The sequence below is a fragment of the Anastrepha ludens genome, chromosome 5, assembly GCF_028408465.1.
Source record: "Anastrepha ludens isolate Willacy chromosome 5, idAnaLude1.1, whole genome shotgun sequence".
NCBI lineage: Eukaryota > Metazoa > Arthropoda > Insecta > Diptera > Tephritidae > Anastrepha > Anastrepha ludens.
The window spans coordinates 54,919,482-54,934,068 of NC_071501.1; the positions used below are offsets into that span (position 1 = coordinate 54,919,482).

At 37.2% G+C, this 14,587-nt stretch overlaps 1 protein-coding gene across 1 annotated transcript in view; it reads right to left on the minus strand.

The window, feature by feature from the left end:
- Positions 1 to 12,874, minus strand: part of LOC128864580 (transcription factor glial cells missing) — a 30,794-nt gene extending 17,920 nt beyond the window's left edge. The window contains exon 1 of the mRNA XM_054104323.1: positions 12,498 to 12,874. Within this exon, the coding sequence (XP_053960298.1) occupies positions 12,498 to 12,874 (377 nt within the window). The remainder of the gene's footprint in view (positions 1 to 12,497) is intronic.
- Between the last annotated feature and the right edge of the window lie 1,713 nt (positions 12,875 to 14,587).

The following is a 14,587-nucleotide window of genomic DNA, read 5'->3' on the forward strand; positions in this document are numbered from 1 at the left end:
TAATTATTTTCTCTAAATGTTGACCATTACGTCGGATACACTATTGAAATCTGGTCTACGTACTCCGTTCCACTCGTTATAGTCGGGATAGCATTAACCTCGCGAACGAGGTTTCTTTTTATTTTCTTTTAGTGTTGAGATGTCGCTGTATTTGTTTTATAGTTTTATATGTGTGTGTACTTAAGGAAGGATGTTCTCTTATTATTCGCTCAAGATAATCATTCAGTACACGCCGATAAGAGACACCGTCCACAGAAATTGTTTAATTTCAACCATTACAAAAAAACAAATATGCTGCTATTACACTAGTTTACACCAAAAATGGCCCTCGACCAAAAGGCGTATTTTAAACTAATTTGAGGTCGCTGAAACCAAAAATGAATTTTATTTTTTTTTTCAAAGAAGGGTTTCCGAGATATTCCCCAAAAACCTGTTTTTTGGGCAATAGTGCAGTTATTACCTGCAATCTCGAAAACAGTGCGCGCCATTTCTTTGAAGTGCGTAAATTTCGAAAGGCACATATATAACCTACATGGCAATATATGATTCGTGTCAATGGAAGTCATAGTTTTCGCAAAACAGCTGTTGAAAGTAAAAAAAAGGCATTTTTGACGTTTTTTACTAAATTATCAAAGTTTATTGACTTTTTTCTGGAACAAAAAATTTTTTTATATCGACATAAAATAGGTTTTCTGAAAGACAATTTTGTCACCTACATCTTAAGCCTAAATTTGTCAGAATCGACGAAAAATTCTAGAAGCTATGGCCCATAAAATCAACACGTGTGACTTTGCAGCTTTTGACTTGGCTATGTTTGAGGTCGAAAATATGCTTTTACTCTCAAACTTCTTCTTTTACGTTGCACGGAATCTTCACGAAGTTGCATCCAGCAGTAGTCGCTCATAATTCCTTGATCCCAAAAGCCCTCATAACGCTTTTCAATCGTAGCAATATCTCGATGAAATCGCTCACCTTGTTCATCACTTTCAGCCCCCAAATTAGGAGGAAATCCAAATGATTGTGAAGTAGGTGCATTTTTAACGACATGCGAGCAGCTGTTAACAAAAACAAAGTTAATTGTAAATTTCCCAATAATTTTCCAATCAATTTATATGATAAATATATTTTGGAGTGTGTACGTTTTACAATACTAACCAATAGTTTTAAAGTATTTCATCATTATATGAATCAAATGACGGTCGTTGTTTCTCCTGTTGTTTCCCAAGAATCCATGAACAACTTTTTGGAAAGCTTTCCAAGCTTTAGCTTCGGAACTGTCAAGGCATTGTTGAAATTTTGTGTCCGTAAACAATTTCTTTATCTTTGGACCGACGAATATACCCGCTTTGATTTTCTCTGTTGACAATCTTGGAAACTTGGTTTTCAAGTATTTAAGGGCTGTGTTTTCCGGTTTTTTTGCCAAAGCTTTCACAAAATTCTTTATTAGCCCAAGTTTTATATGCAAAGGGGGGAAAATAACTTTTTTTCTCAACAAGTGCTTTTTTGGTAACGTGGTTTTTTCCCATGACATGCTCCATAAGCTTCGGCCAACCTTGTTGAGTGAAATATTTGTCATCCGCTCTGCTATCCCAAAGACACAAAAAACAACTGTATTTGGTATAGCCACCCTGCAGACCAGTCAGTAGAGCGTCAACTTTCAAGTCACAGCATATTTTCCAGTTATACGAACTGTAGTCAATTAATTGAAGTAGCTCTTTCATTGTCTCATAAGTTTCTTTGACATTCGTAGAATGAGCAACGGGGATCGATGGTTTCTTGTTGCTTTTGTGCAGTAAGACAGCCTTAACACTATACTTGCTACCATCAATGAATAGACGCCACTCATTTGGATCATGAGTTTCTCCAAGTGCCGCAAACAACTTATTAACATTATTGCTGTAGCAAAAATTTTCTGTTTTTGAGAAATACTGTTCGAAATTTTTATTGCGGTTTCGGTAATACGTTACGTTAGTACCTGATTTCAAATAACCGCGTTCCTGTAGACGTGAAGCTTGGAGTTCTGATTTTTCTTTCGATAAGTTGAGATCACGACATAAATCGTTTAATGCTCTCTGATTAATTTGCTCTGCCTTCTAACTCGATGTGCTTGGGGAACTGCCGACACTCGAAATCGAAGCTGTTATTCCTTGAGAACTGAGGGACTCTGCTTTTGGTGTTGGTGGTTCACGTTTTGGATATTGGGTAGAATGTGGTGCGGTTTTTGTCACTGATGACACTTCGGGATACGTAGCTTTGCTATATTTTCCTCCTCGAAGTTTAGTCAGGCAAAAATAGCAATCACTTACATGATCAATAGGATTCCTCCATAAATGGCTTACCAAAAGATAAGTATGACCGTAAGCCTTTGGTAAATTTGTTCAAACGTGCAGAACATGTAGCGCAGACAGAGTTTGGAGTCCACGTTTTGTCCATATCTTTTGCTCGTAAACCAAAATATTGCTCGTAAGCTGCTAATAAATGCGTGGTCAGCTTTTTTCGAGCACTTTCTTTGAAGATATATAAACCACAAATAAAACAGAATTTATCTGGTGCGTGCTTGCACATTTCAGTGTATTTTCTTATAACACAGATATAAACAAAGAAAAACAAAGTAAGTTCTGCTCTAGTGCAAGGCGCAATCTCAACTGCCCGATCGCCTGACGGACTTACGAAAGGAGCCTGTATAATTTCATCGTCTCATTATTCTATTGCTCTCTTTCTTTTACTTACATATGTATTCCGCGCCTTACGACCAGACCTTACTCGACAACAGAGTCCGTCTCTTTTCCTCTGTCGTCGTGCACAAATTTATACTTGCAGAAATATGGCGCCACCGAAAATTGTATACAGACGTACAATGGTCATACCTACAAGGCCATAGCTCTTATTTAGCTAGAATTGGTTCAATGGGCAATTAGCTGGAATTGGTACAATGGGCAAATAAGCCTATTCTGCGACATATATATATATATATTGTATATAAATATATATGTATATTTATTTGTATGAAACAAATATTGTTTTTTGCGTGACTCAATACGCAGGCTGGCATGATTTACTTTTGTTCGAAACCGTATTGTATACATCAAAAGGATAGATGAAATTGTCTTCATTCACATAATATGTTATAACTTCTACAATTTTTCGTCGATTCAGACAAACTTAGGCTTCAAATGTAGGTGACAAAATTGTCTTTCAGAAAACTTATCTCATGTCGATATAAAAAAATTTTTTGTTCCAGAAAAAAGTTAATAAACTTTGATAATTTAGTAAAAAACGTCAAAAATGTCTTTTTTTTACTTTCAACAGCTGTTTTGCGAAAACTATGACTTCCATTGACACGAATCATATATTGCCATGTAGGTTATATGTGTGCCTTTCGAAATTTACGCACTTCAAAGAAATGGCGCGCACTGTTTTCGAGATTGCAGGTAATAACTGCACTATTGCCCAAAAAACAGGTTTTTGGGGAATATCTCGGAAACCCTTCTTTGAAAAAAAAAATAAAATTCATTTTTGGTTTCAGCGACCTCAAATTGGTTTAAAAAACGCTTTTTGGTCGAGGACCATTTTTGAAAGTGAAAAATTGTAAACTAGTGTTATTTCACTGTTTCACAATGCACACCAAACCGTCACTTTGGGACTGTGAAGTGGCAATTTTGCTTATTCCCAATAACATTAAATGAAAATAGGCGCTTAGATGATGTCGGCTCTAGTACCTTTTTCCACGGCCGGTAAAGTCTGGCCAAAGTCTACACCGAACCAAAAAGTTACACCGCCAAAAAGTGTATCGCAGTTTCTCAAGTCTCGTAAAATGCAATCGACTACTCCCATGTGGACACGGTTACTCATTATTGTGAAATAAGCTGTTCTACCACCTGCTAGGACAGTTGCTGCTATTCCGACGACACTAAAGCGCTCGTTACACATCCAATTAATCTTGCTCGAGCAGATATATCGATAATGTTTTTTCTATGTCTCTTGGAGCATCGGGGAAAAATGCTTCGGGTTTGTCGTGGTTAATAACATATTGTTTGTGACTTTGTCATACGTTTGTCTGGGATTAATTTTTTACTGGGAGCCCGTAAATATTCCTCTAACACATTTTTATCGCATTGATATCATAAACCACTTTCGCATATGGCTTCAGCATGTTCTTGATTTCTCGCTGGTGATTTCTCTGAGCTTAAATCTTTTTCGCTAAGTGCGATGTCATCAATAGGTATTGTTACGTGTTTCTCAAATAAAACGTCTCTATAAGTATAATACCTCTGAGGACTATCACTGGATTGCTAAATAAAACTGAAAAACTAAAACCAACACAACTTGCTTGCTTCATTTAGTTTCAATTCTTAATCACTTTTTATCATTTTGCTCGTTTACATGTTCAAACGTTCAACTTAAGACTGATTACCTCTGCAGTTCTGTATATATACCTATATTAAATGTGCTTAACAACTATCATGATTTCTGGATGTGGCAACTCGTATTTTTTAGCAACTTCTGTCCAATCGTCTGTCATTTGTGATTTTCCTCATTCGTTCGATGTTGTTGCCAGACGTACTGAATTGATCTAATTAGACACCAAATTCTTTAATCCAACCGGGCCGATCTTTCCAGGTGAACTACTTTGATTTTCCCTTGCTCATTTTTGCATTGCTGTATACGAAGCACCACATCATTGAATCCTTCCCAGGATGCTTGCAGTTTTGGAAAAGCCTCTTTCTTTCTTTGCGGATTATAAAGAAGTACCAAACAGTCTTCGCTGAATCCTTCGGAGTTCACTCTTCGATCAAATCGATCCTTCATCTTTTTACTCACTAGCTACTCACATGATGGTGTAATTTATTCATCTCAACGTGCAGTGTTTCCCAATGAATATTGTCCAATGCAGGAGCGACACCTCGAATGCTAAATCACTCGACGGCTTGAAATCACGTCCAAAGGTGGTCCCGAGTTTCACATACAGCTCAGCGATAGACCAATAGAAACATTTGGATATATTTGTCCCGATTTCTAAAGTCGTTCCCAGGAAACTTGTAGTTTTGGAGAAGATCTTTACGGATTATAAATAAGTACCAATTTACCTTCGCTAAATCCTTCGGAATTCATTACTCTTTAGTTAGATATGTAGCCTCAAATGATGGTGTAATTTATCCATGTGTTTCCGTAGTGTTTCCCAACGAATATTTTCCATTGCAAGAGCGACTCCACGAATGCTAAATCACATCCAAAGGTGCTCCTGGGTTGCATGTACAGTTCAGCGATAGATTAAAAGGAACATTTGGATATGTTTGTCCAATTTTGTTGGGGCTAACTAACTTTCCAAAGTGCTCCTCCAGAGTGCGGTTGAATCTGTCCACCATTCCATCCGTTTGCGAGTGCAAGTGTATGATTTTCTTAATGCCCTCATAAAAAAATATCTGCCGTTCGGAGTCGGCTTAAAACTGTAGGTCCCTCTATTTGTAGATCAACATCAAAACGCACGCCACAAATGGAAGAGAACAGCCAAAAAGAGTGTGAGCGCCAATTATATATATTATATGCACATAATATACAACACATCGCTTTAAATACTGCGAGCTCGAAGTTTCTTCCTTGGTCTGAATGTAACTCTTTAGGTACTCCAAACCAAGTCACCCTGTTCTACACACAAACCCTAGCAATGGTTTTGTCCACTTGGTTTGGTAGCGCGTACATTTCTGGCCACTTACTGAACTAGCCCATAACAACGAGCACATATTTGTTGCCGAATTCATTTGTTGGAAACGGACCCCACATCCATGGGCAACCGCTCAAATGGTGAACCCACTTTGTATTGCTGTAATCTTCTACAAATTTGGACCTTTCGCTGATATACACTACACAGCATTAAGTATTGCAAGTATTGTATTTCTCTACTATATACCCATTAAAACCGCTTCTTCTTCTGCTCCAGCGTTTTAGTTATGCTCAGATGAGCTCTGCCTAGTCCATTGAGGATTTGGGGAATACTTTCCATCTTCGCTTTCCGATACGCGAAACAGAACTCTATCAAAGATTTTAAAGCTATTCCACTGCACCCATTATGCCTTAGGCACCGGACTATCTAACGCCATTCCAGTTTAAGATTGTATCTCTCTGGTGTCTTTCACTTCCAAGATCTTCTCCAGGTGAGCATCTTTTAAGTGTCTTCTTCTCATAGCACTCATGATATAGGAACTTACACCGGTGGTTTGCCTTTAGCGCATTTGGCCCCACTTCATCTCCGTATACGACCATTTTCCGTATCATTATTTTCCGTTTCCTTTGGATTGGTCTCCCTATGTTTGCCATCTTAGCGGCTTTTTTCTGCTGCGTGATTTATATGGGCCGAGAAAGTTTGTCTTGGGTCCAATCTTATACCTAGGTACTTTATAACTTTTTTATGTATAGCATATTTGAGCAAATTTGCATGTTAACTTCTAACGTGATGTGCTTCTTGGTTGGAAGTATTAGCTCCGTTTTCCTTGTGATTAATTTGATTGCACGTGAATCTAGCCTCGTTTGTGACCGTATCATGACTTGGTTAAGTTTTCTACGAGTTTCTTCAAGGTTTCGTTCTATGATGACTGCGGCGATATCGTCTGCGTATCCGATTAGAAAGGTACTATTTCTATATTTTGACAATTTCGATTGCCCCAATTGTAGACTTTCCGCATCTAAAGACATTCTGTCTTTCTGTTGGTCCTCCGGCATTATCATGGAAAGAGTTCTTTTACGGTGTAATTGGTCGTGCTCGAGCTTAGTTGCGGTGTAGGTATCCAGGCTCCGAATTTTTTCAATACAATCTTGTACCCAAGTCCTCAGGGTTCTCTGTTTAGATCTGCCCGGCGTTTCTCCAATTTTTTTTCTTGCTTCCTGCAATAGCGGCTCTTAGCTACAGTTTCCCACTCATATATAATAAATAGCAATGGCTTGAAGTTTCACCTAGCTCTAGTGCATTTTCGCCTGATGCGGAGACAGTCACGTCTGAATTCGGTTATTTCGACCGTCCACCAATAAATAGAGTTTCTATTTTTTTTCTTTGTCAGAGTCGGCATCGGTTTATTAGAAGCTTGTTTGAGTGTTCCTTTATGTTCTATTCTAAAGAAATCTATTGGTGGTCGCTGCTTCTGAGGTCTTCGAGGACCTTCCATGTCTTCACTACTCCAGCAATGCGATCAGATACGAGCATGATATCTGGTGTTGTTTCTTCGCAACCGAGTCTTCTAAATGTGGTTACCGCTTCATGATCACCAGTCCGTGCTTAGCCGTCATATCCAGAACCCTCCTGCCACCGCCAACGATTACTTATCCAGAATCGACCCCGACATACCAAACATATGTCTGCATGTGAAGGCACCCCGCACGACACTAACCACCTTTTCACATGCCCTCTAAATCCAACTCATCTAACACCCCTGTCCCTCTGGACCCAACCCGTCGAAACAGCATGTTTCCTGGGCCTACCTTTAGATGAGCTAGACGAAGATGACCGGTGATATGCCCTACACTGGCGGGGCTTCTATTACTGTTAACAAACAAACAAACCGATCCTCGCGAGCCATATCCTCAATGTAATCTAGTTTGTTTCGAAATTCTTCGATGTTATCACTATGCGGTACATAGCAGCTTAATAGTGTGATTTATTGGATGCGCGCTCACACAAAGCCATTGCCGGTCCCGTTTTCTGTTGTGTTTACCCCACTTCCTAGCAGGACCACAGTTCCGTAGTACCAGTGGAGTTCTCCTCATTAATTACAACAACTTCGATGTTCTTTTTTGCTATCAGTTGTGATAGAAGCACGTCTACGGTTTTGCTTCTCTACATGTTTGATTCTAGTATATTCATTTCTTGCTTTGGCTCCTATATAACGCGCATTTATGGCTGACTTATCGATATGAATTTCACCTTTCTCCTGTGTTAAAGTCACGTAGGCACGAATCTGTTCTCTGCTGTTCTGACAAGTTGACGCCTATCTATTCCGTTGTTATAGTGAGGGTCGTCTTTAAAGCCTCTACGATTTCCTCTTTTGTAAAAATAGAATCTAAGTCTCGTAACTCTGCCGTAGTTTTTGTTTCAAGGTTTGTATAATAGCCGATGAGTAATTTTTAGTGCCTCGTAGAAGGTGGCACTTCGATTTCATTAGTTTGTTTAGTTTAAATGTCACTAATCACAATATTACCAAGACATTTACTGAATTTCCACATGTAAATTTCAAGCATGTATTTTCTTCTTTTGCTTGTTTTGTTTACTTATATTTTGTATTATTATAATGCATGACGTAGACCTTGTCAAAATCGAGAAAAATAAAGCAACGATTTTCAGAAGCCGCCATCTTTATATCTATCTCGATTATTTTATGCGGAACGAACCACAAGAGTACCCGATTTTCAATGTTCTTTTTCTTCTACAGATTTTTCTTTTGTATATATGTATCTCTTTTAATTTCGTTTTGATATTGGGCTATATGTGAAAGCAATGGCTCATAGAAGTATTTTGTAGCCCCTTGCTTCTACAAAGTTCAAATTGCATATGGTACGCATTTCCAAATGAAATTGGGTAGACAACAAACGCAAATATTGTACTGTTAAGTAATTATAACAAAACAAGAGCGTTGCAATGAGATTCTTTGCTCACATAAGTATTTTTCTTATTGTTTTTGAAATCGTTACTCGAGCAGGTTTCGTTTGTTTACACGTATTTATTTTCAGCTAAAATAGTGTGTATTCTTTTTAGTGTTTCTTAATATTTTAATTCATTTCGCATTTATATCTTCGCATATATTATAATATCTTTAGTCGATGTCGCCAAACAGTAGAAAAAGAAGTCAAACGGTGCAAAGAATACGGTAACCGCTACCATGACCCCGGTTACATCAACCAATCATGTGATTCATTCAAAATCGCTGAGAGCCGGTTAACGGTCTGATGTTGGCCACACCTCCTGAATTCTTTACATTTGATGATTGTCAGATGTCAACGAAAGAACACGGGTAGTGGCTGTAGTAGTTTTGTTGTATATAACTAACACAACCTTAACTTAAACTTCATTATTCATATTGATATATCATATCCTTTTCTACTCAGCAAATCAGCTGATTCCTTCATATTCGCTTAGAGCCAGTTCACGATGTTGGCTTCATCTTTGCATGATGCATGATGACGTTACAATTTTTGAAAATGGCTACGACACCATCAATCATATTTGACACTTGTGAACTCGAAAGCTGCAGTATTCAAATAGACAGGCAATAGAGCGCGGAATAATTGTGTCGATCCTTTTGACCAATGGTGTTGGTCAGCGTGAATATAGACATCGATTTCCTGATTGTGTCTCGCCAACTGAGCAAACATTCCAACTCGACTCAAGCATACTGGAACCACGCCAGACGTTGCACTGGTCGTGCGGCCGAGAATATTGCGGATGTGACTGCCGATGTCGAAAGAAGAAGGAAGTAACATCAACCAAACGACGGGTCACGCAATCGGGCCTTACAGTTTCTTTTAGGGAAAGACTTACATATGTTCCCGCACAAAGTGCAAACAGTGCATCAGTTAGTACATGCTGACCGTCAATCGCGTGTGAATTACTATCAAGCTATCCTCAATATCAACAACGAAGAGGACAATTTTGAATCGAAAATCGTCAAAATCAAAGCCACTGTGTAGCTTGGCATGCACGCGGGAGAAGTAATTGGACTGTATGTTTTTGAGGACGCCAACGCCAGTACGGTCACTGTTACAATCACACACACAGCACCGGCTACAATGGATACTGAGAAGAAAGAGTTAACTAGATCGCGTTATCTCTCCCAACAAGATCGTCCGATTAAACCACCCCGGACTTCTTTCTTTGATGTTACTTGAAGTCGCAGGTTTATGTCAGCAACCTTCACACAATTGCAACCAAAAATCTCTTCGAAATCCATGGAAAATGCGGTAAACAAATGAACACAAATGTGTATCAACACTAACGACAGTCACTTGACGGATATCTTCTTTTACACTTAACAGAAAAACTTGTAAAGGTACAAATAAAGACTTCCATCACTCAAAATCACTGTTTGTTTTATTTTAATAAAAAAAGGTATTCAAACACAAATCCCGTGTAACAAATAAACAAAGCATATATTATATGTTTTGGCTCCTGATGGAAAATCTGTGAATATTGCATACACCGGAATTTTATAAAAAATGTAATAAGAGTAACTTGAATATAGACACATATGGAGGTGGTTATAACCACTTAATGGACTTCATTTAATTGTGCATTCTGTTCATTCGTTTGGATCCATCATTTCAAAACGTTCGAAAAAATATATTTTTTTATTACAATATAATTCATTAATTAAGAGTATATTTTATTATAACGCCTATTTTTTGCTAAACTGGTGCAACAAGGCGCAAATTGCTAGTTTTTATCAAATATTTAGTAAGAACAGTTTACCCTTTCACTCTTTATGTATATGTACAATAAATGTAAACATGAACAATTAAAAACATTTTTTTTTTTTTTTGTAAAGTACGAGTATGTAGAGTAAAGCTTGCCTAAGTTGGACACGGGCTGTGCATGATATTGTTGCCAATATATGCGAGAGTAGCACTCATAAGAAAAAACATTTTTTTTATTTTACAACTTAGTAAAAGTCTACATTGTATTCAAGATATAATACATATTCACATTCATAGAAATTTAAGTACAGGTACTCATATCTAACTGATTCCTTAAATGTTACCAACTTCATATTTCATAAATAAGAAAGCACTAATTTCGGTCCGGTCCGAACTTTATATATCGGACATTTTAGTTAAATTTACTTTTGAGCTGTTAATTTTGGAATCAAACTAACTCATAGGCAATGAGAATTGAATGGAATTTAGATAAGGTTTATTTTTATTCAAAAAATAATGAACAATTTAATAAACGGACTTATTAACACTATATACATACATACATCTGAGCTTAAATTATTTATTTAGCAGACAGACGGACGTAAATTTAGGCGTGGCGCGCCCATTTTTCAAAAATGTTAATGCGTCGTATTGTCTGTTGGCCGATTAGCTATTTTCAATACCAGTCTATCTTTGACAGAGCGTAATATGTGTACCAAATTTCATTGAAATATATTAATTTTTGCTCGAATTATCGCGCACGTAGACATGGCTAAATTAACTCCTCTCATCATTCTAAGCCTCTCCGTATATAAAGTACATTCCTAGATCTTTTCCGTTTCCTTAATGTCGTTACATATACTGGTTGTATGTATGTATGTATAATTGGCGCGTACACCCTTTTTTGGGTGTTTGGCCGAGCTCCTCCTCCTATTTTTGGTGTGCGTCTTGATGTTGTTCCACAAATGGAGGGACTTACAGTTTTTAACCGACTCCGAACGGCAGATATTTTTATGAGGAACTTTTTCATGACAGAAATACACTCGGAGGTTTGCCATTGCCTGTCGAGGGGCGACCGCTATTAGAAAAATGTTTTTCTTAATTTTGGTGTATCACCGAGATTCGAACTGGCATTCTCTCTGTGAATTCCGAATGGTAGTCATGCACCAACCCATTCGGCTACGGCGGCCGCCATACAGCTTACTGGTTGTATACACAATTATAATACCCTTGTTCACACTAGTCACACAGGTATAGAAATGTAACTACATACAAAAAGCTCTTTATTGACAAAGCTTATATTTCAATGGAAGGATAATAATTTTCGATACACTTGCTTCACTTTCACTTGAAATATTTCTGGCGCTGTTCTGTATCTAACTTACCAGAAAGAGAGTTCACAGTTCGTAACAAAATGTTGGCCTTTAAATTTTGTAGCTTTTTAGGATCAAACTGCTAGCAGTCATTTCCAGCAGAATGGTGTAAGACCCTCAGAAAACTTTATTGGTGTTCCCAGATCTATCAGTTTGGCAACTTTATTTATATTTTGATATATTACTTCAAAGTATTTTTGCAAGTCGTCCGAAAAGTTCACTTTGCATTTCGAAATTAAAATTCCAAATAGAAAAGATCAGGTTAACAAGTTAAATTTCCAAAATGTGCTGAATTAATTAATGAATAGCTTAAGTTCATACTTATTTAAAGCAGGAAAATACTTTCAATAAAAGGTGTCAATGAAACTCGAAAAGACATAACACTAACATTCATCACAAATGCTGTTCTGAGAGCATCAAATACAGGAAAGAAAAATTTATATTTCATTGGTGCTGTCACAATGTAACTCTGCTGTGAGACTAAAAACTGTTGACGATTGATTGCCTTTGAGTGATAAAATTGTTAACAGCACCATATTTTAATTTTGTATGGGAAATAGCAACAACGCAGGATGTTTCCAAAAAATGATGTAAATTTTGTGACGAACTGTGAGCATGCCAAGTGTCCAAAGTTAACTATTTTATTTTAGTACAGAATATTTGTCAGACTTGTGCGAGTGTCCAACTTTACTGATTTTACTGTATTTAAAAATCTCGTTACGTATTTACCGATTAGGGCACTGCCTTCCCTGCTGCTTACGACGCGCTTTATCACAAATGGCTGGCCGCAAATTTATAATGTTACCGTTAGGCAGTTTACATCTGGCCGTGCAATATAGTACTCCGAGACAGCTCTTTTTTAATATATTAATATTGTGATTGTTTGTGTTACGCATTGCCCAGCCTGAAGAATGCTTTTTAGCATCTTCATTGGAAGCGCAATATACTAAACGGCGATGACCGTCGACCCACTCATCGAAATCATCAAATTCATTCACAATTGGTATAATCACGTCATTGATGTCCCAAGTACTTTCAGAACGTAACTTTAACGTTGCTGGGTTCGGTGGACGATAATGAGTCGCTCGTTTATTATTTCTAATCATTTATTTCAGTATTAAATTTTCTCTACGATTAAATTAAGAAGCTCGCGCTTACAACGACCTTTCCCGATTATAGAATCTATAATAGCGTCCTGCATGAATGTAACCTTTTATTCGGCCTTCGTCATTACTCAGTCGGAAAATTTAAGAAAAACCAACAACGAAATTATGTGGTGTTCCTTTGACAAATCAAACAATCGGAATGCTGCCTATTTTACACATACAACTAAAATGACTAGCTGATTGGTCGAGCAGTTACTGGTTTATCCATAGCCACGAACCTTTATCCGTACCAATGCCTTATGTCATTGTGTTGTGAACAGTTAGCTTATTACCATATTAGGGTGTTCTTTCTTTTACATTTGAATCTGGTACACATAATATAATCGTGGTTGTCCAATATTACGCTAAAGCTTATTGCAGTTAATTTAAACCTGCATAACTAATAGTATAAGACGGCCGCCGTAGCCGAATGGTTTGATGCATGACTACCAATCGCCAGTGCCCGGTACAAAAAGTGGTTTCTAATAGCAGTCACCGCACGGCAGACAAAGGCAAACCTCCGAGTGTACAGTAGGTTCTGTTTTTATGCGGTAGATACGTTCCGCAAGAAACAGCATAAAAAAAGCTACTAGTTCTATAGTAAAACTATGGATACGTTTCAAAAGTGCTAAAACCGCATAAATCTGAAATACTGTAATAAAATCGCATAAAAAAGGGCACTAGTCCCATATTATAACTATAGATACGTTCCATAGACCTCATGAATCTGAAATAATTAAATAAAATCGCATATCTTTATTTAAGAAACGTCAGAATCGAAAAATAAATTTAAGTCAGAAATAGAATCAGACAATACCCACATGTTGCGCGTTCGTTTAGGATTTGGTGTAAAATCACTTTCGTCACTTGAGGAAATGTACACGTCTGATCTAAATAGTTATGCAGGCGGTTCCATACTTGTAGGGTTAGCATTTCTGATGTAATCTGTGATGAGTTTTTGCTTAGCTGGTTTAGAATCTTGTTTATATGTACAATTCCCGATAGGTCGACATGCATTTTGTAATTTAAAAAAAAACCGCACTATTTCAAAACCGCATAAAAACAGAACCTACTGTATTTATACCATGAAAAAGTTCCTAATAAAAAAAAATCTGCCTTTCGGAGGTGGCGTAAAACTGTAGGTTCCTCCATTTGTGGAAAAACATTAAGACACACACTCGAACAAAGGGTTTTTAAGATCTCCGACTCTTATGGTTTTAAATGCCATTTATTTAGGTGCTGTGCTACTTAAAGTACAAAAGTGCTTAATTATAAAAATAGTATCCTTATTTTTTTAATCAAAATTACCAAACATTTCGTTGCGAACAAATATTGGAGAAATTGTAGTACTAATATTGGTCAGGTACAGGCATTATGTCGATTGAATAATTTTGTAATCCAAATACTTATGTATTACCATAAAGGCATATTTGACGACGTTTTATAATTATAAATTCATAAGTATATTGGTGGATTCTTTTCGGTTCCTGCTTTAATCATGTTTGGCACTCATACGACAATGCGAGGTTTAAACTTCTTCTTACTAGTGCAAAGGCTCACCCTAGCTTTTATACACGCCTACGTGTATGCTATATCTCATAGCTCTGCGTATAATAACCATTTAAACATTTCATTGGGTTGTGAATATGTTTATTCACACATACATACATACTT